The sequence below is a fragment of the Vicugna pacos genome, chromosome 33 (genome assembly GCF_048564905.1).
Source record: "Vicugna pacos chromosome 33, VicPac4, whole genome shotgun sequence".
Taxonomy (NCBI): Eukaryota; Metazoa; Chordata; class Mammalia; order Artiodactyla; family Camelidae; genus Vicugna; species Vicugna pacos.
In genome coordinates, this window is record NC_133019.1 from 16,969,281 (window position 1) to 16,990,269 (window position 20,989).

At 47.5% G+C, this 20,989-nt stretch overlaps 1 protein-coding gene, 1 long non-coding RNA gene and 1 other non-coding gene across 3 annotated transcripts in view; 2 read left to right on the forward strand and 1 right to left on the reverse strand.

The window, feature by feature from the left end:
- Window positions 1–4,342, forward strand: part of LOC116279384 (uncharacterized) — a 32,569-nt gene extending 28,227 nt beyond the window's left edge. The window contains exon 6 of the long non-coding RNA XR_012066588.1: window positions 4,207–4,342. This is a non-coding gene — a long non-coding RNA (uncharacterized lncRNA). The remainder of the gene's footprint in view (window positions 1–4,206) is intronic.
- LAYN (layilin) lies at window positions 1,588–20,596 on the reverse strand. The gene is made up of 7 exons (XM_072953943.1): window positions 20,375–20,596; window positions 17,158–17,455; window positions 11,503–11,660; window positions 9,563–9,595; window positions 8,861–8,944; window positions 6,287–6,389; window positions 1,588–4,539 (listed from the first exon to the last, which is right to left on the reverse strand). The coding sequence occupies exons 1-7, from the start codon at window positions 20,457–20,459 to the stop codon at window positions 4,176–4,178; spliced, it is 1,125 nt and encodes a 374-aa protein (XP_072810044.1). The 5' UTR covers window positions 20,460–20,596; the 3' UTR covers window positions 1,588–4,175.
- TRNAT-AGU (transfer RNA threonine (anticodon AGU)) lies at window positions 8,236–8,308 on the forward strand. The gene has a single exon. It is a non-coding gene; the product is annotated as a tRNA-Thr (tRNA).
- Window positions 20,597–20,989: the final 393 nt, after the last annotated feature.

The window sequence follows — 20,989 nt, forward strand, 5'->3', positions numbered from 1 at the left end:
GTTTTGCTCTCTTTGGCTCCACAGAACGTCATGAATTGAGGGGCGGTGGATATAAATCTATAAGAGCTGCAAAATGCACTTCAATTTACAGTAGAAATAGTCCTGCTGCCTCAGTGCAATTATATTAAAAGTGTGCAGGGCTAGTATCAGCTAATATTAATTAGTATTTATTACGTGCTGTTTCCCAGGGCTGCCCTAACAAAGTACCCCAGACCGGGGGGCTTAAGCCACAGAAATGCATTGTCTCCCAGCTCTGGAGGCTGGAAGTCTGAGATCAGGGTGTTGGCAGGGTTGGCTCTTTCTGAGGGCTGTGAGGTGGGGAGTACCTGTTCCATGCTTCTCCCCAGCTTCTGGTGGTGGCCGGCGATCTCTGTGCCCTCTGGCTTGTGGAAGCAACTCCCCAGTCGGCTTTCATCTTCAATATGCCATTCTCCCTTTGTGAGTGTCTGCGTCTAAGTTTCCCCTTTTTATGAGGACACTGACCACACTGGATTGCAGTCCACCTGAATAACTTCGTTCGCGTTAACTTATTACGTCTGCAATGACCCTCTCTCCAAATAAGGTCATGTTTTGAAGTCCTGGGGATTAGGGCTTCCACACATAGATTTTGGTAGACGCAATTCAGCCCGTCAGTGCTTTGCACATACTTGTGATTTTATTCTCTCAACACTTGTAGGTAGGTGATGTTACTCTCATTTTAAAGATGGGGAAACTGAGTCTTAAATAATTCAGTGGTTTGTTCAAGATTGCACAGCCAGTAAGAGGCAGAAGCAGGATTTAGAACCTAGACACTCTCCTTCTAGAACCCAGGATTTTAACTACTTTATTGTACTATGTTACTTCTCCGTAAGTCATTTTTTACTTCCCTTTCCCTTATAGTTGCAGGAAGTTAATTGTCAGAAACTAATAAACTGAGTAATAAAATTTCTATTGTACCCTAATGCTGCCACCTGGTGGAGGAAACAATTAAAGCAGCTTCCGGATTCCTATCAAAAGTTGCCTTACGCGAAATGCTCACCAGCCTTTTCCTCTAATTACACCAGTACAGACAAGCAACTATGAATTCTGCTGGATCCTGCTTTGCCCCAAATTTAAGGCATCTGAGGAAAAGATACGAATAGAATAGCTCAAATTTTGAGCCCTTGATGAGCTCAAAATTTTGCTGATTAAAATATGCAACCCATGTTAATAGAAAACTCTTGAGTGCCTATTCTGTGGTAATACATATTTCACAGCTTTGTATTTTTGAAACATATACCAGGTCTTAATTCTATTTTGAAAAACTGGTTTCTCCTGATGCCCTGGCTCTAATGACTCATTCTAGACCCTATTTCATTCTGCTGTTCAGATTCAGGATTTGAAAATAACTTGAGATTAGTTAGCAATCACTAACCAGTTGCTGTTCTTTGAAAGAAGAAAAAAAAGAGAGGACGCACAGATGAATCAGCTTTGCTGTTTTTCCATATCTGAGCGTGCAGCTTCCTAGGCCTTCATTTGGCACCTACAGTTTGCTGTCCACTATTTGGTTATTAATTTATTATTTTATATCAGTGTGGACTCATGGCTTCCTGTTTATCCAATGGGTTATAATCTATAATTACATTTAATTAATTAATTTATTAATTTATTTATATTTTTATTGATGTAGAGTCAGTTTACAATGTTGTATCAATATCTGGTGTACAGCACAGTGCTTCAGTCATATAGGAATATACATATATTTGTTTTCATATTCTTTTTCACCATAAGTTACTATCAGATACTGAATATAGTTTCCTGTGCTATACAGTTATAATTACTAACAGATGCCTCCCTTCCTCTGATTTACCTGATGGCTTTAGGACCCAAGTGTTCAGGAACAGAAAGGAAGGGAAAGGGAAGGGAGACTAGAAAGAGCTGCACACAACTGAACAAAACCCAATTAAAAAAGAAACCAAATTATAACACATTCTCTTTCACTCACTCGTGTTCTGCTGTGGCTTCGTTCCCCACTAGAACGTAAGCTCCATCTCATGTCTCAGTTAGCACGTAGTCAGCAGTCTGTGTCTAGCACTTAGCATTTCTCCTAACACACAGTAGGTATGCTTAAAACTGCCTTAATGAATGACATAAGGAAAAAAGAGCTCTGAAGCCACCCTGTTGGGAAATGTACATAACCTACAACCCAACTTGTCTAAGCCTCAGCCTGACCTCTGGCTGTGTGCCACGGCTAGCACCGTGTGCGGCACATAGTGGGTGTTCAAGAAATTATTTTTAAGTGGCTGGGCCCAAGGAATTAGCTGATATGTACATCTCACCTATTGTGTGTCACAGTGGGGGAAAAAAAGCTGGAAACTATGGTTTTAAATGATGAAACAGGTGGTCTACATTTTCAGATGATACCAGGATAAGTTCAATGTTCAGTCTGAACATGAAACAACATTTAACAAGTGTTGTTAAATTAGTGAAGGGCAATTATCAGAGATAGAAAGGGAGCTGGTAAATCTGAGGAGGAAAAAAGAAATTGGGTAAGTAAGTAAGACCAGCTGTGTGCAAACACAAACCAGGGCAATCTGTGAGTCCAGGGGAGCTAAGACACTGACAACAAAAGGACTATGCAGAGGGCTCGCTCTGACTACAACCTAAAGAATGGGTCCTCATGGTAAGTTTTAGCGACATAATCAAGTTGTTACCACAGTTCGCCAGCTCCGGATTACTTGTTATGAGGCTTCCTTTTCCCCAGGCAGCCGGAGTGCTTTTCAAACTAAAATAACTCAGTTACCTCCCCTACCCAGGTGAGTGTGAAAAATGGGTCCTGCAAACTTGTAAGTTGAAATATTTAGGCGATTTGACATCAATCTGAAAGATGAACTGTCCATCCATCCAACAAGTATGGATGGTCTGCTCCGTGCGAGGTGCTGTCTGGGGTGCAGGGGGTACACGGCTGACAGGGCGGATGGGACTCCCGCCTTCTTGATGCTTGTAGCCTAGTAGGGGCCAGAGTACAGGGAGACAGGAGAGGATAAAGGGTCATAGAGCCGGGAAGATCTGAAGCAAAAGTGGGAACTTCGATGTTTGGGATAATAAACCAGTCCTTCTGGGATCACTCTTTTTGCTTGAAATATTGTAACTCCACAAAACACACTTCCCTGAAGCAGGCATAAATGCTGTTACTACCCACCGTGTTCTCTGCCCCAGGAGGGCAGGCAATTATGCAGGGACCACAATTCATTACTGCTCTGACCCAGACTAGTTAACTCTGCTTAGTTTGGGCCTCCACGTATGAGAGAGTTACAAACCTTTCAAAAACAAGATAAATGAGGAGTGGTTAAAATAATAAGATTATCAAGCTGATAGAGGGATGTTACTGACGATTTAAATAACGGCCTTCAGAACTGCATATGGTAAATGAATGATAAGCCACTTTTCTCTGCCTTTGAGTCTGAAAGTATTTGAAACAGATCCCAAAAACAAAAAGGCAAAATCATTAGTATTATTACTAATATTATGTCGATGCTGCAATAAAACAAACAAACACGCAGACAGAACAACGTGTATATCAGAGCTGGGAACACGCATAAGCCCAGAAGCCAAGATTCAAACTTCGCTTTTAGATCTTTCCAAGTTTGGTTGTCAGGAGAAAGAAAAAAGGTCCCTCGAGGCCACATGCAGAGGAAGGTCTGCAGACACAGACTAACATTCTGTTTCCTGCTTTTTATTTGATTTGATTCCTTGGGGAAAAAAAACAGATATAAGAGTCACTGATGCACAGGTCAGCGTGATGCTAGCACACATGGGCTTTGAAAAGCTCCTGCCATTTCTGTCTCTTTGTGATTCTGTGCACTGCTGTTCAGAGCAAGAAAAACAAAGCTGGAGGTTGATTTCCCGAACTCCACAGCCGCAGCCTTTTCCCCGCCAATGAAAGCACTGTCTCTTGATAGTCACTTCCGACGAGCAGTTATTTTACTTTCTACGATGTGCCAGACCCTGGGCAAGGCGCTATCTCAGCAGTCGGAGCGGGTGAGGGGCTGGGATAAGGGGTACAGCCCACACTGGGGATCCAGCAGGGGCTGTCGGGGTCTCATGCTCACCCCCAGGACCTGACCTGAGCGCTGTCGTGGGCCTTCTGAGTATTTTCCTTATAGAAAATAGGAGAATTTTGCTTTTCTCGTCTCCCTCATTCCTGTCCGTGCATCCTAATAACCGTAGATTTCATTTTCCACCCAGCCAGACTCCTTGCTCCTCCCCGCTCGGTCCGGGGAGAACTCGTACACGTCGTTGGTCACGAAGCCGCCCTCCACGCTCACCAGCGTCACGAAGCCGCTCTCGGACGGGTTCACAGCCATGTTGTCGTAGTCACAAGACACGGCGTCGGGAGTGGCTTCTCCCGATCGCACTCGGAATGAAATGTTCTTCGCGTCTGGCCGCGTGTCGGCCAAGTCCGCCTCGCTTTGCTTCCGTATGACGTTGTAAACCTCCAGGTCCGGGCTGTTCCCGGGCTGAGCGGCGGGCCAGCGGGGATGCTGCGCCTTCGAGCTGGGGCCCGGCTGCTCCCGGCTCCTAGGAGGAGAGGGAACCAGGGCTGAGCAGGCAAGGGGGCCGGGGCATCCCGTGCCTCCCGTCCTGGGCGGAGGGCGCCACCCCGGGCAGTCGCTGCACGCGGCGCTTCTCACCTACAGGTGGGGGCTGCGGGGTGGGGCGGGGCTAAAACAGGAAAGTGGCCCTTGTATCTATCAGCCACTGCTGCCAGAGCACGGAACAGTGGTGGTGATCCTGGGACCCCCAGAGCCCCCAGAGGGTCCACGGATAGAACTGCATAAGGGAAGATACCGCATTAAAAAAAAATTTCTAAGTGAAATTTCCCCTGTCCTTCAATTCTGAATGTGGGCAGTCAGTCTGAGGGGAAGCAGTAATACCTTTGACTTGATCACCAACAAAAATCATAGACATTTTCATATCACATCACAGTTCTTATTTAAGATGCCTTAATATATTTTATGCTCATCTCTACGTCAGTATTACACCCACCACTAAATTAATAAAGAAGCCCATGTATTACTATTTCACATTCATGTTTGGAAATACCTTGCTAAACTATACATCAATGTTATTGCTTCCCTTGCAATCTGATGTATTTCATTTTATGCATTTAAAATATTGTTCTGGGAAGGGGTCCACAGGCTTCACCAGATTGCTACAGGGGTCTTTGTCACAAAAAGAGTTAAAAATCCCTGAAATAGACTCCAGCGTTAAAGTCACAATTCCCAAATCGTGGTGGTGAGGCGCTAAATAGAGTAAGGAAAGGAAATCAAGAACCAACTGCAGAGCAAGCAGTTAAAAAATATATTTGCAGAGGGGAGGGTATAGCTCAGTGGTAGAGTGTGTGCTTAGCATGCACCAGGCCCTGGGCTCAATCCCCAGTACCTGCATTAAAAATAAGTAAATAAATAAATAAACCTAATTACCTACCCCTACCTCCCCCCAAAAGACAATATACTTGCAATTTTTTGAACTGAATTCTGTTTTTACATGAAAAGGAGTTAACTAATAAAAATGATCATCTTAAGAGATAACATGTTTCTTTAATTTTTTTGTTTTAATGGAAGTGCTGGAGATTGAACCCAGGACCTCATGCCTACTAAGCATGTGCTCTACCACTGAGCTATACCCACCCCCTCATGAGAGAACTTTTTTTGAGAGCTTACTGTATACCTGTTCTGTGTATATTAACTGCTTTAATTCTTCTACTAATCCTATAAGGAAGTTGTTATTAAATGAAGTAGGTTCTACATTGGAATCTTACTAATTTGTCTTAAATTGGCCATCTAGGGAGTCAAGTCTTAAACTGTACCTTTGTTTTCCTATTGTAAAATGACAATGCCAGTCTTCTTCTATGTGTACCATGATGATGGGGAATAAAAAGGTAGCTGAGAAGAGCTCTGGGTACTTCAAAAATGGTGGCCCATGATCCATTAACAAAGGACAGACATTTCTGCAGTGAGAGCACACATTTCTGAGAGCACTTTGCTGAGTGACATGTGGGAACCCTGGTGAACGCAGTCTCCCCTCACGTCATGTAAAATCGTTCACAAAAATTAAAGAATGTAAGATCATCCTCTTAATCACAGCTAAGCGCACATGCTTAGTATTTCTGAGTGCCCTGAGCTCGCTGGAGAATTTACTCTCAAATCTACAGCGGTGATTCTCTGGGAGCTGCCATGGCTTTTAATGAAGTAAAGAGCGCAATGTCCAAAATCTCAAAGAGTTCAGAAGACACAAAGATTTACATGATGAAGGTGTTACTTGCCTCCTTCTACAGATCCAAACCCAACATACACCGGCGGTGACCACAAGGAGGAGGAGAAGGGGGATGCTGGGGACGAGGATGTAGGCAAGATTCAAGGCAGCTTCTGAAAAGAAAGGCGTACATTGTCAGCATTAGTGATGTTTCTAAATCTTCAAAACAGGCTTGAACAATCATAATCAACACCAAGTATTCCAAGGAGCACATTCTGCAAGGAACAGATACACGGTCAATCCAGCCTGCAAAGTCTTCCAGTTTCAGTAAATGAGGATTTTCTCCCTGTCCCATTATCTGCAGGAATAGAGGGAAAAGAAGCTTACATTTTCAGGTCTCGTGCAAACGATAAGAAGGGTATTTCTGTGAATCAAATTTTTTTTTCAGAGGAAAGAGATGATCTCTTTTCTTGTCCTCCCTCTTTGTAAACAAGGCAGAGGCTGCTTGAGGGAAATGACGTCTTTGCGTCTAAGGACAGAAATGGTCGTTTCCAAGATGGGATTTAGTTGGGGGGGGGGGGCGGGGAGTAAACCAGGAGTCTCAGTGTTATAACCAGGAATGAGAAGGTCACGTGAAGCATGCGAATCAGGCTGCAGAGCATTCCCAGCATTTCTGGCTCAGACTAACTGGATCCAGTCGGGTCCATGAGCAGGGACTGTGGAGGGCACTCAAGAGATCTCCCATCCTGAACTTTCCTGTCCTTTAAGCCTTAGAACCAGAGAATTTTCTCTCAAGGGGCTTTGGGAGGAATCAAGGATTGAGGACTGGCCCCTTTCCTACTCTTACTGGTCCAAGATTCCTGACCCATCCAGAAGTTGTTGCTTTGTTCTTCTGTGAGGCTGCAAACCTGACAACCACCCCAAAACCCCCAGACAAAACCCACTTTAAATATCACCGTGAATAACAATGAGCAATAAAAATGCTACCCACCTCTGCATAGCACTTTCTTCTTTTTCCAAAGCATTACATCTGTTGTGTGATAAAGAATTTGACTGGCCTTTGTCCCTCAGAGGGAGGCTCTAAATCGTTGGAATTTCTCAGGTAATAGGAGCGACTTTGTTATTCATGAGCCCCTTAGACCAGATCAGAGTTTATGTTGACAGAGATGACACAGGATAGAGGGCTGGTGGGGAAGGAGTGGGGCCTAGGGGATGAGTTCAATGACACGGCCAATGATGGGTCAATGATCAAATCAGCTGTGCTGTGTAATGACAGCTCAATAAAATCTCTGCACACCAAAGCTCAGGGGAGCCTTCTGGTTGGTGAACACGTGGATGTGCCAGGACGGTGACAGGGCCTCCTGATTCCACAGGGAGAGGACACAGAGACTCCACTGGGACCCTCCTAGATCTCACCTTATGCGTTTCTTCATTTGGCTGGTTTGCATCCTTTATAACAAAAGGCAGTCACAGGCATAGTGTTTTCCTGAGTTCTGTGAGTTGTGCTAGTGAATAACTGAACATGAGGGGGTCGTGGGCACTCCGAGTTGATCAGAAGTGTGGGTGGCCTGGGGACCCCTGAACTTGTGCTGATATTGGAAGTGAGAAGCTGTCTTGTTGGGGACTGAGCCCTTAACCTGTCGTGAGCCCTGCTAACTTGGGGTGGCTAGTGTCAGAACTGAACTGCAGTATTGCAATATCCTATTTCATTTTATGGACACAGTAATGTTCTCAGGTAGGTGAGAAAAAAACTTTTTTTCCCATTGTACAAATGATTAAACTGAAAAATTAAGTGATTTTTAAAAAGTTGCTCAGTGACAAACCCCCAGATCTTCCTCTTTTTGTTTTAATTGAGATCTAGTTGACGTACAATATTATGTTAGTTTCAGATGTATTATGTATTGATTTGATATTTGCATACAACATGAAATGATCACCACAATAAGTCTAGTAACTAGCCCAGACTTTCCTCTTTAACCCAAGGTGAGAGTTGAGGCTGAAAGTACATTAGCACTTGGGGGAGGGTATAGCTTAGTAGTAGAGCGCATGCTTAGTATGCATGAGGTCCTGGGTTCAATCCCCAGTACCTCCATTAAAAATAAATGAAGGTAGTTCCCTGCCCCTCAAGAAAAAAACCAAAAAAATTTTAAAGTCCATTAGCACTCCTGTTTATCACCCCATTTTCTTTTATCTTTTATGATTTAACATTTAAGATGTTTTGCCCATTTCCTCTATTTGTCTCACAAATGAATATTAATCATGGCTGTTATGCATCATGGCCTGGGTTTTTCTGCTCTTATTTCTCTACATCCATTCTCTAGTCCACCCTATCCCCCGACCCCAACACCCTCCTCCACCCTTCCCACCCAGGCTTCTGGGTGGTTCTCAAGGCTCCCTCCCGCTTCATGCAGATATTCCCCTCCTGTCTCGTCTGATCCCCTCAGTTGTCTTAGGATAACTCCATTTGCATATTTTATGGATGAAATCTAACATTTAATGCAGTTTTTACAAAGCCACAAGTGCCCTGTCTGGTTCCATTTTTAAGTAGCTGTGGGAAGGAACAAAGTAGGGAATGTAACCACGAGTAATTTGTGATCAAGAGAATCCAGTGATCTGTTTTTCCCTGGGAGAGTTCTGTAGATACCTTTGCTTTCTTTTAGTGTTTCCGTGGCATCTTCTTTCTCTGTGTCTTCTGGAAGTATGGGTGTCGCTGGCTCCGTTCCTTCACCTGGAGAGAGACACATGGACTTGGGAACCTGGAAAAACACATCACAATCTAGATGTTCACTGAGGTCCTACCAGGTTCAGGGTGGGATGCCAAAAAGCAGTACCAGTGTGACCAGTGCCATTTATAAACAGACAAGTAAAGAGCTGAATTTGCTGGGCTAGAGATTTACTTGTCTTCATCTTTCCGGTGCGACTCTTGCTGCCAAGAATCCCGTACAGACACAACCAGCAGGCAGCTGGCATCAAGGCTCATAAGGTACTGAGGTGCCAAGGGGAAGGGCCAATGACTCACTTCTCAGACCATAAATTATCAGTGTGGCTCACTTCTTGTCTCGTTAGATTGAATTATTCCTTTCACATTGTCAATAATGACAAGAGACATCCCAAACTGAATTTGCAGCTGTTCCCTTTCAGACATTGGAGAGAAAGGCACCACTGGAGGTGAGATGAATGAACCACTTGTCATGACCAGGTGTGTATGTACCTGTCCAAATGGTGAAGGTTAATACCAGCGATCTTTCCATTGAATATTCTAGTCTAAAGAACACATGGTTCTAGACCTAGAAAGAGAGATTGTGAAACAGCCCACATTAACCCAAATCTCAAACGACAGTCTTACCTCCAGGTCTCGTAGAAGGAGCTGTTGGCTTCTCTGCAGCAGAAAGAAACAAGAATGAGAATAATAACTAAATTTCCACACCACCTGGATGAAGTTGGCAAGAGCATGGTCTTCACTGACTTGCTCATTTAGTCATCTGGTAAACCTTATTTAGTGTAATCAGACACCAGGAACTAGGTTAGCAAGTGCAAAGAATCACTTCTGCACAAAGGCTAGCCTTCCCCCGGCTTTACCTGGGTACTTTTTTTTTTCTTTTTAAATAAAGTATTTTAAAACTTTTAAATATGAGTATTTCCAAATATACCCCAAAGTGGAAAGACTGGTGCAATGAAGCCCTGCGCACCATCAAGCGGCTTCAGCTCTGATCGATGTGCGGCTGGTCTGGTTTCAACTGTCATCCCTACTCTGTCCCAGCTACTCTGTCCCTGGACTGTATTAAAGCAATCCAAGACATTTGATTGATTCCTATCTGGGATGTTTCAGAGCAATAATCACTGATCTCGAAGCAAGGGACTCTCTGGACTGTGTCATTGGGGCTCCCTTTTTGACTGGACTTCACCAGTGGGAGGCAGAGGCATTCTCTCAGTTCCACTAAAACCGTTCCCTCCCCTTGCTCCTGGAAGCCTGGGGGTAGTGACAGTTTTAGCTGGTCCCCGGGCACTGCATCCTCTTGTGCCCTGTGCCCACACCTCTGCCAGTATCATCGTAGTGTCCTCTGAGCGTGTCATCTCTTTCCTGCCAGGACTCAGTCTAACACAGGCAATAACAAAATTCATCAAGAACATGATTCTAAAAGACTAACTGGATTCAAAGTCCCAAAATAAAAGGATACGAAAACAAAAGTCAAAACCTCTCATTTCAAAAAACATTTAAAAAGCACAAACGTTTAAATCACAGAGATCATAGGATGTAATGAACAAAAGTGATGGGTCTTGCTTCCATTGCTCTGAAAAGGTGCCCCGCTAAGCCAGCCGCGGTCCTTGCAACCTCCTTGCCTGAGACAACTCTGTACGGTGAGGAGGGCCAGGTCTCTGGAGAGGAGTTCCTCTGCGTGGGTGAAGAGGGCACAAGAAAACACTTTAGCAGCAAGAGCAGTCAAATTCAAACAATTTTAAAATGACGGGATTGTCTGGTCCCCAACTAGACATAACTAACAAGTCACTCTCCTCTTGTCAGGAGAGGATGCTGAACTGAGGTCAAGCAGTTGGCTTCAGGGAGGTGGAAAACTTCAGTGACAGAGCAAAAACCATGGCATGTCGAGATCAAAGTCTGACTTAATGGAGGAGTTTGGGAAACCCTGGCACAGTGAGACTGCAGACTTGTAGCCAATTCAAAACCCCTAACAGATCTGGAAGCAAATTCCAGTTGAGTTTACAAGGCATTGATAGAGGGTGGCCTGAGGAGTTTAAACCTGCCCGTCAAAGTGCTGCCATCTGCCCAGTGCCGGTAAAATCGGTGTCCTTTATCATCTACCTCTTTTGGTTATTCTGTTTCCTTAAAGCCCCAGAAAATAATCTCACATGGCTGGTAGAGAGCTTGCAGGAATAATGGCCAGCATCCTTTCCCATTTCTCCTTCATTCCAAGTTCCTACAGTGTACAACCTCACATACAGAAAGAATAAGAATTTGTAATTGTCCACTGAAGGGGCTTTTTGTTTCTTGCAATTCTCATAATTCTTGTTTTCTCATACATACATCAGATCCTTTCATTTCATCATCCCTCTCGTAGCATCGGATACCTCTCTCCTTTGCTACAATTACTCCTCCGTGAGGAAGCATCATTACGTTTCCCTTTGTAAGAATTCCCAATGTTTAACTGCTGGCATTTGCAACACTCTTTCTCAGAGACCACACGACAAATTCTTGGAACCAGCAGCTGCTTGTGAAATGAGAGAGGAGGCTCAGAATGCAGCCACATAACTTGGGAGAGAATTCATTACCATCGGAATACTTGCAAATGAAATTGTTCCTCATGGTGCATCGGTCGTCATTCCACTGGAACATGTAGGGGCCCCCGATGCCGGCGGGGGCTGATGGCTGGTGGTACATGACCACGCAGACCTCACTGCCGCACGAAGGCTCATCCACGTACCAGTTCCTGCAGGAAAGGGGTCAACAGTGGCAGCAACTGGAGCAGGATGCTGCAAGCCTGCAAAGCCTTGGTTTTCCCATCGAATTCCACTGAGCCACAAACTTAAGAGAGAGGGAGGAATTGAAGTGTTGCCAATAAGCAGAAGCGCACGCTTTCTAGGACGGACATCACAATCAGTCATCTGACATTTGCCACAGCCTCTCTGCAGGGAAGAATAGATTACCATATAATGTCTGCAAAGTAATTATGAGAAAAAGCAGCCGGCAGGGCCAGTCTGGACAGTCTGATTTCTTTTTTGATTTTGGCTAACTGGATTTTCTTCCTTTGTTTCTTTCTTCTTTTTTTTTTTTAAGACATCAGATGCGCTGAGAAGAGGCATGGCTTATCTCAGCCAGAGCTTGCCCTGCTCCCATCGCCCCATCCTTTTCAACAGTCATAACTGTCTTTCTAGCTCTAAGGAATAGATAGAAAATTCAAGCATCTGAGCAAGACTTTCCAAAATGTGAAGGCTTCAAAGCAGGAGAAGGGGTGGGGACAAGAGTGGGAGGCCCACATTGTCTTTTTCAGTTTTTAAGTTGTTCCCACTTCATCAGGCTGGTGAGCCCTGTCAGCCTCTGCTGCCTGATTTCTTGTCTTGGTCTCCCTGGCTCCTGGATGGGGTGCCTTAGCAGCCTTGGGGGTACTTGGAATTAAATGGTGCTGCCATCTCGTTGGGTATGTGGGTGCCAGGTTAGAGCCTCTGATTCCATAGATAGTCTAACTGCTGCGGGCACCCACCCTGCGTGCTGACTCCGGGCCCGCCTTGGTAGTCTGCTGGGTTACCCAGCTAAGCTGTCTCCTTGCGGGACCCAGATCATGCCCTGATGCTCAGACTTTAGCTGAGCCCTGCTGCTCTGCCTAGCTCTTGTTGGAGCCCCTTCTTAGGAGACAGCTAAGAGACAGGTCTCCAGGTAGCACCCCAGTACGGCTCTGCTTGCGTCTTGTGCTGCCGTCCTCCAAGAGGAAAATCCTTTCCTGCACCCACTGGGTTGAGTTTGCCTGGATAAGAGCTGAGCTTGCCACACTGCTCGGACACTGCCTGGACAGCTGGGGACCCTGCCTGGGGCTGGGCTCTGCGCCTCATTAGTTACCTCTGGGCCATTTCCCAACCCTGTTGGTGGACCTCCTACCTTGACTTGTCTTGTCCTCCTCCCCACCGGCCCTCTAGCTTTATGTTCTTTTTCTCACAGATGATGGAATGGATGCAATATTATGCTTGGCATCTAGTTTCTGGACTTGAACCAGCTTTCAGGCTAGGAACTTGCTGCTAGAAGGAGGAAGGCCCTGCCACACCATGGCCAGTGCACATGGTAATAATTTCATCTATTCTCCCAAAGGGACTTATGGCCATTTACTCAAGTAACCATATCCTGGGGAAAGAGAAATACCCAAATATTACAAGGGCAGTTGGACACAGGGTGCAAGTCAACCCAAAGACTTGAAGTGTTATTAAGGCTACCCATTTGAGCGGGAGCGTATCGAGGCCAAGTATTAAATGGGTTTCTGGCTCAGGATCAGCTCCCAGTGGGATTCATCCAGTGGTCATTATTCAATCTCAAAATATATGAATTAAAAACCTATGGGGTAAGAGCTAATAGTGGAGAAGGTCAAATGGAAGCCTTTGAAATTGCACTCTTCCCCATCCTCTCCAAGATACTAAATAAAGACCAGTGTCTTAACTAGATGAAGATGACAGAAAGTAGTGCCACCTTTCAAGACCCAGAGACTAGGAGAATGGTATTCCCTGTCATGTCTCTATGTAATTTGCTAGTCTGGCTCCTGCAAAAATCAGGCAGTCCTGAAGGATGACAATGGAGTAGCACAAACTGAACCCAGTAGAAGCCTCCATTGCAGCTGCTAAGCCTCATGTGGTATCTTTGCTAGCGCTGGTTAACGTGCCCTTGGGTCCCTGGTTTGCAGATTTGGCGAGCACATTCTTTCTTATCTGTATCAGAAAGAGAATCAGAAACAGTTTGCATTCATCTGGAATGGACAACAGGGTACACTTACAATCTTGCCTCAGGATTGTGTTAACTTTCCTACCTGTTGTTACAATATGATGTGAAGAGACCTGGACCGTCCTGGTAGCTTGCAGAGAATCACACAGGTCTGCCATGTTGCTGACATCATTGCTAGATGAACAAGGACTGGAGGCCTTAGTAAGACTCATGGGCTTCAAGGGTTGGAGACAAACACTCTGAAGATTCAGGGCCCTGCTACTTTGTGAAAATGTGCAGCTGTCTTGTGATCTAGGGAACGCCAGAACATCTCTTTCAAATTAAAGGATAAATTACTGCCTCTTAGAATAATATGAACCATCTTGCAATAATTTGAAGAAGGAAGCATTGCACTTGGCAGGCCTCTTTGGGTTCTAGAGGCTGAGTATTTCACACCTGGAAATACTGCTTGGCACATTTATCAGCTGACATGAAAGACAGCTGTCTTTGAGTGGGGCCTGGGGCAGAAAAGGGCTCTGAAGCAGTTCTAGGCTGTGGTGTAAGCAGATTTGCCCCTTGGGCCACATAATCCAGCAGACCCTATTATTAGAGGTATCAGTGGTGAGAGTAATAATGCCACATAGAATGAGCGCAAGCCCCAGTGGCAGAATCACAACGCAGACCCTTAGGATTGCATGCGAAGGCCATATTATCTGTAGCTGAGACAAAAATCACCTTTTGCCAAGCAAACCCTGGCTTGCTGCTAGGCAAGGAGCACCAAGAGACCATGCAATCCAACTTGTTCATCGTGACTGAGATACCGGAAGACACACCTCGTCAGAAAAATTGGGCAGGCCTGGAATCGATCCATTATAAAACAGGACCGAAGTGCACAGCATGAGCACTAGGACAGACGGCCAGGACATCTCCCGCTGTGGAACAGGGCCTGTCTCCCAGCTTACTCCTGGAAGGGAGTCCGTCATGACTAGCTCACAGACTCAGTCTCAGCTTGGTTCATGGGTGAGTCGGCCACGCGTCAGGGTGCAACTCCAAATGGGCAGCAGCTACACCACAGCCCCACTCGGAGGTGGCCTTGAAAGATCAAGTGGCAAGGAGACGTCCTCCCGATGGCCAGAGCTTAGCTGGTGCCCCTAGCTAGCCACCTTATATGAAAAGAGAAGTAATTGGAGGTTAGAATATATAAAAACTCAGGGGTAAGGCAAAGAGCTTTGCCAACTGATCAGGAGTCTAAGAAGAGAAAGGGTGGAAGACTGGGGACAAGGTGTTCTTGGATAGAGTGATGTGCGTAGACATACAGGAGGAGACATCAAATATGCAAATCTCTATGGTAAAGACAACCAAGAGGTATCTAGCATGGAAGAGGCACTAAACAACCCAGGAGACAGAGTGATTCAGCCAGCTGATGTCAGCCAGCCTGTTACCAGCCGCCCCAGTGCTGGTGTGACGGATACATACTGGAGTAGCTGTGGTAGCAGGGATGGAGGCTATGCATAGGCTCAGCAGTATCCGCTCCCCATCACCAAGGCTGATCCAGCTACTGCCCAGCATTCAACCTGCCAGGAACAGAGGCAAGACTAGCATTGGGTGGCAAGTTGACTACATTGGACTCCTTCCATCCTGAGAGGGGCAATGATTCATGTTGATAGGAAGAGGCACACAATCTGGATATGGGTTTGCCTTTCCTGCCTCAGGGTCTTGGCACCACCATCTAAATACTTACACAGTATTTGATCTAACAGCACAGCATCCCATATAACACCTCATCAGACCAAGAGACATGCTTTATAGCAAAGGAGATGGGGGAGTAGACAGGGAGTTTACTAGTTGTATCACACGTTTGGCCATCCTGAAGCTGCCAGTCTGACAGAGTGATGGATGAGCTTGTTGAAAACACAGCTGAAGTACTACCTTAGAGGCAATATTTTGTCAAGATGGAGCACCATCCTCCAAGATGCAGTGCACACTTTGAATCAATGACCTATGTATCATCCTGTGTCCCCGTAAGTATGCTGGGGTCTAGGAACCAAGGGGGTGGAAGCCCTGCTCACCATCACTTGGGGAATTTGTGCTTCTTGTCTCTGCAATGTTGAGCTCTGTGGGTTTAGGGGTCCTGGTACCCAAAGAGGGCATCCTTCCACCAGAAGATCCAGCAAGAGTCTTACTGAACTATGAGCTTTGGCTGCCACTTGGGGACCTGGGATATTTGTGTCCAGGGACCCGCAGGCAAGGAGTCATGATCTTTACAGGAGGTACTGACCCTCCTCATGACGAGAAGGCATCTCTGCTATTACACGTTATAGGCAGGAAGAAATATGTTTGGCACCCAGGTTATCTACTTGGGTACCTGTCGGTACTCACATGCCTAATTTTGGTGGTAAATGGAAAAGTGCAACCACTCCAGCCCGAGAAGTACCAGCTGACTAGGGCCTCAGGGATGAGGGTCTGGGTCTCACCACAGGTAAGCAAGCCATTGAGGCTCCCTGAGCAGAGGGTGAGGGGGAATGTAGACTGAATAGAGGAGGAGGGAGGTCAGTAGGTATCACTCATCTGGGACCAGCTGCAGTGATGGGGAGTGTGGCTCCTCCTACTAACCTTCCTTTTTAGAGTTTCTCCCAGAAGAGAGGCCCATGAGGCTCTTGGAGGAGATACTGCCGGAACTTAGATGAAGGGGTGGATCTGATTAGCATAAGCGTAACGTGGACTTGGATAGATACTGACATGCTGTCTTAAATGTATGTTCTAATCTTCATTCTTTTGATTGAAAAGGGGTTTAAACTACCCCCCCCATATTATTGTTTACAAATTAGATTTTCTATTTTGTGAACTGTTGTTTGGGGCCCTTGCCTCTTTATCTTTTGGGGTTTTATTGACTTCCATAAACATCTAGTGCTTTATTGACTTTTTAATAAAGTCTTCATTGTAAAAAGATAGTAATTCTGTTAACTTTGCTACATTTTCCCAGTCTTATATCTGCCTTTTACTTTGGATATGTTTGGACATTTTTCCATGTCACTGCAATTTCTTAAGAAGAAACGATGGCCATGCCACAGTGCTGGGGGTGGGTGTGTGACGTGAGTCCAGTGCGGTAACTGCAAGCTTCCTTAAATCCCCTCTTGGCCAATGCAGAGAATTAGATCTTGGCTCTAATTTCTTGCCCGTCATTCCTTGTTGTCTGGGGCCCTATCTTGAATCTTCAGCCCACAGGCCTTTAATGTCTCACTAGGGTTCTAGTCCAAACGGGCAGATAGGCAGAACCAATGGCTTCAAGCATCGTGTACCATTGAAACAATGCTTCTGGGCCACACTCTCCTGAACAGAGCTCTCAGGACATGAGTTGGGCCCCAGTTAGAGCTCATTCACCACCTTGGCCACTTTGGTCACTGGCTATGCCAGTACTGTTGTCCCTCAGGGTTTTGCCTGCCCCACTAACCGGGCACCGTGGCTCCAGCCTGCCTCCTTTCTGAGTCATGCGCAGTGAGTTAGCCGCTGTGAGTTCACACACTTACCTAAATGTTGCTGTGCTCCCGTCGGTCCAAGCGTAAAGGTCCCGGCAGGCCGTGCCGTTGCCCCGTTTCTCCTCACCCCTCCTGAGCCCGATCCAGAAATCGCCATCAGATGCCAGCAGGTTTTCAATGAACTTTTCTATCAGTCTCTGTTCATCTTCAGACTCGATGCTGACGAGCTGGCCCCCATCCCTCCTGCAGGCCACTCTGGCTTCTTCAAAGTTCAGTCTTCGAGAAGCATCATGGGAATAAATGACTTTGTAACAAGGCCGCTGTGTTCCACCCCGGCACACCTGCTGCCCTAGAGAAAAAAGAGGCCAACCTGTTTCAGTGCCCCCAGAAGCCTACCAGGGCCGGGCTGCTTGGAGGCACCTGAATGAAGCTACCCCCAGGCAGGAATCTGACCACTCATCAGTGGACCCTTTTAGTGTCACTTAGGCTCTCAAAGCAAATGAACATCCTGTCGCTGCATGAGGATGCAAACTAAACTGTGTAGGAACTCCATGCTTTGTTTGTTCCATTACAGATTACTGAAAAGCAAACATTTAAAAATTAAGTTTTAAAAAGGAGGTAGATGAAGATGTATGGTTTCACTTAAAGGCACACAGATAACACTTTCATGCCATCAGGGAGCCTCAGGGGGTAGTGTGGCTTAAAGTCAGTTATCTCTGTTTGGAGGTTCCTTTAGGTAGGAGAGGCTTTCTGATGTCAAAGGTGAGCTCCTCTACATTGGAGCCCTCTGCCTTTGCAGAGGGACTGAGAATCACCCAGTCTATGGTATAAGCGGAAGCTAAGAACATCAGAGCCGTGGGGTTTTCCGCTACTGATCTCGTCTAAAGACATCAGCTAAGGTTTACTGAGCTCTCACTATGAGGCATGTCCTATGCTAAGGGCTTTTATATTTACATACGTACTTCATCCCACTGAATGCTTATAATTCCGTGATGTAGAGATTGTTTGTGCCCCATTTTACAGAATGGAAAACTGAGGCTCAGAAAAATTAAGTAGTTTTGCTAAGGTCATATAAGCTATCAGTAGCATCACCTGAGTCAGAGCCCTGATCTAATTACAAAGTTACAGCGTAACCACTGAGCCGTGCTCTCCACGCCACCCCAGGCTCACGTTGCACTGGGAGTTCCTGTCATGTGTCTCATCTGATTGATACCTGAAGGCCTGAAAACCGTATAGGGCAAACGGATGGGATTCTACTGAGGTCGAATGACAAATCCGTTCACCACTTACCCACCACCCTAGCTTGTGTCTGGGTGCCTGAAGCCTTGCCACACCAAAAACATTAGCCTCATCGCTCCTTTGTTCAATCAGCATGTACAGCGTATACTGCTCTGTGTCTGGTGTTGTGCTAGGTGCCAGGAATACAGAAACACATGCCACGTCCTTGCCCACAGGAACACACAGCATGTGTTTCTGAATCCAGATGTACAAGTGAAAACCTGATTTCAGCAAGGGGAATCCCTTGCAATGGAGAGCCAGATCGTGGGTCGGGGGTATGACCTGCTGCCAAAGAGCAAGGGATAAAGGATTTTGGTTTGGGAACCTCTTCCCAGCCATCATGGAATGTTCTCATCTTTCTAATTTGTTTTGCAACTGTGCAGGGAGCCAGATGGCGTTTGTTAGTCCCAGTACTGTCCAGAATACAGGGCAAAAGGCCACGGACAGTTAACTGCATTTTCAGTGCTAAATGGGAACAGAGCACATGCAGATAATCCAGAAAGCTCCTATGAATTCTTATTTTCTATTTCTTCTTTCATCGCTTTTGTAAAGAAATTCTCAGTGATCAACAAGTTGTAAAAGTTTTGCATCTTCTCCTCTTCTCTGTCATTTTTCTACAGTTGCTAGAGGAACTCTGACAGGATTGTTTCATCAGCAAACTAGGAGGCCTCAAAAGCAGGACATTTTCAGTAAGGTGTTCCAGAGAGACTGGGGACCACTTGTCAGCGAGGCTGTGGCTGGGATGCTGCCGCGGAGAAGGCGAGCCAGCCCCGCTTCTGTGAGTCCTTAAATGCAGAAATGAGGCAGCTGAGGGAAAATAAATGAGCCCTAGGAACTCCTAACCTGGAGCTGAATTTCCTGGCAGTCCCCTCTTTTCCATCGTTGGATTATCAAGGGAAAACATAATACCTTAAACGAATTTCCTGTATGGCCCAGCCTGGCCACACATCCCAGGTCAGCCAGTGAGCGCCAGAGAAGGCCAGAGCTGGAAAGAGGCCGAGGGTGCATCTGGTTCCCCTGCCTTCAGGAAGTGTCTCTCTCCTCTCATTTGCAGGAAGAGGGAGGGCAGGAAGGACTTCTGTTCCCCACCACCGAGGACAGAGTCGGTGCAGTCCTCAACCCAAACAGTCGAACTCAGCTACCCTGGTCTTTCGCAGCCCTGCATCTCAGCCCATCCGGAAACCAACTTAAGATTCTTTCAATCAGCTTCGGAAGCACGGATAAGAGTGGAGGTTTTCGTTTTCCTCCACCCTTCTTGGCCAATCTGTTGCCTGCGAAGGAAATCTGAGATAGGGGCACGGACATCCCTCCCCGACTCCGACATGCAGGACAAATGGAAGAGGCAAGAAGCCAGAGCACTGTACCTCCTCTGAGGTCCAAGTCTGAGGCTGCAGTGACACGACAGAAGGAAGGAAGCAGAGAGAGTCATTCCGCCGAGTCAGGCGGGGCTTGCCCCCGCTAACTAGGCTTCTTTCCCAGTCTTTAAGCGCTTTTCTTCCAGGCACTGGATCCTGCCACCCTCCCCTCCCAGAGGAGACCGGGACTAGCAGGCTGGGTTCCCACGGCACAGCGGATCCCGAGTCCCAACGTCTCCGGGGACAGGAGACCTCCCTCCGCGGGGGTCCCGGGGACTACTGCGCCGCGCTCAATGGAGCGGACAGAGGGGATGTCTACGAGAGCAGTTTGCTCGCTGTCCCGCCTGCCCTAAGTCTCCCGGTATTCCGGTGACTCTGGGCCGAGAACGGACTTTCAGCGATCCAGGACACGCAGGGAACCGGCGCAGCTCTCAGCCGCCGGGCGATTGCTCCCCTGGAAGCAAGGGGCGCCGGACGGCCGAGTGCACTGGGGGGGGCGGGGGTGCCGCCCCTACATCCACCCCACGTGGGGTCAGAGAAGAGGCACCGTGGCCCTGAAGCAGCGGCTAGGGTGCCGTGGGCGCACCAGACGAGCGCGCCCGGGAACCAGCCCCCGCCCCACAGCGCGCACTCACCGCTTAGCAGGCGACCGCTCGCGCCCCCGGGCCCCGTCCGCAGCGCGGCCAGCAGCGCGGCCAGCAGCGCGGCTCCCGGCCGCATGGCCCGCCTCGGGTGCGCCTTCGGACGCCTGGGCGCTTCGGCGGCGGAGCGGGCGGACCGGCAGCGGCGTGCGCGACAGCTCCAGCGGCGGCAGCAGCATCTCCCGAAGACCGACGTACCCGGCACCGGGAGGAGGCGGGAAGGGCGCGGAGCCAGCCCGCCGCCCCTCCGCCCCCGGGGACGTCACCGCGGGGAGGGCAGCCCGGCCGGCTGGCCCGCCCCCGAGCGCCTCCGTCGGCGCGCTTGGCGCCAGACGCCCGGCCCGCCCGCGGGGAGTGAGCAGAGGAGGGGAGCCAGCTCCCTGCCCCTCTCCGAGCTTCCCTGGGAGATCCTGCGCTTGCCCCGGGCGCGGGGCCGAGGGATATCCCAGTCTCGCTTCTCCGAAATCTAATGAAGACGGCACTGTGGCTGAAAACCGGACCACATCGTGGCCCCACTCCTCGGGGGCATCTTCCCAGGCTCCGCACTTGGGCCAATGGGAGAGGCAAACTCTGAGACCTGCCTGGGGCTCGGTAGGCTGCAGTCCAGGC

Bases quoted from the DNA above. Each gene is read 5' to 3' on its own strand.
- LAYN (XM_072953943.1), bottom strand. From the start codon at position 20,459: ATGCGGCCGGGAGCCGCGCTGCTGGCCGCGCTGCTGGCCGCGCTGCGG. The intron at 11,661-17,157 runs GTAAGTGTGTGA...CCTTTCCTGCAG, and splicing joins GGGAGCACAGCAACATTTAG to GAACTGGTACGTGGATGAGC. The intron at 4,540-6,286 runs GCAAGTAACACC...CTCTCCTCCTAG, and splicing joins GTTTGGATCTGTAGAAGGAG to GAGCCGGGAGCAGCCGGGCC.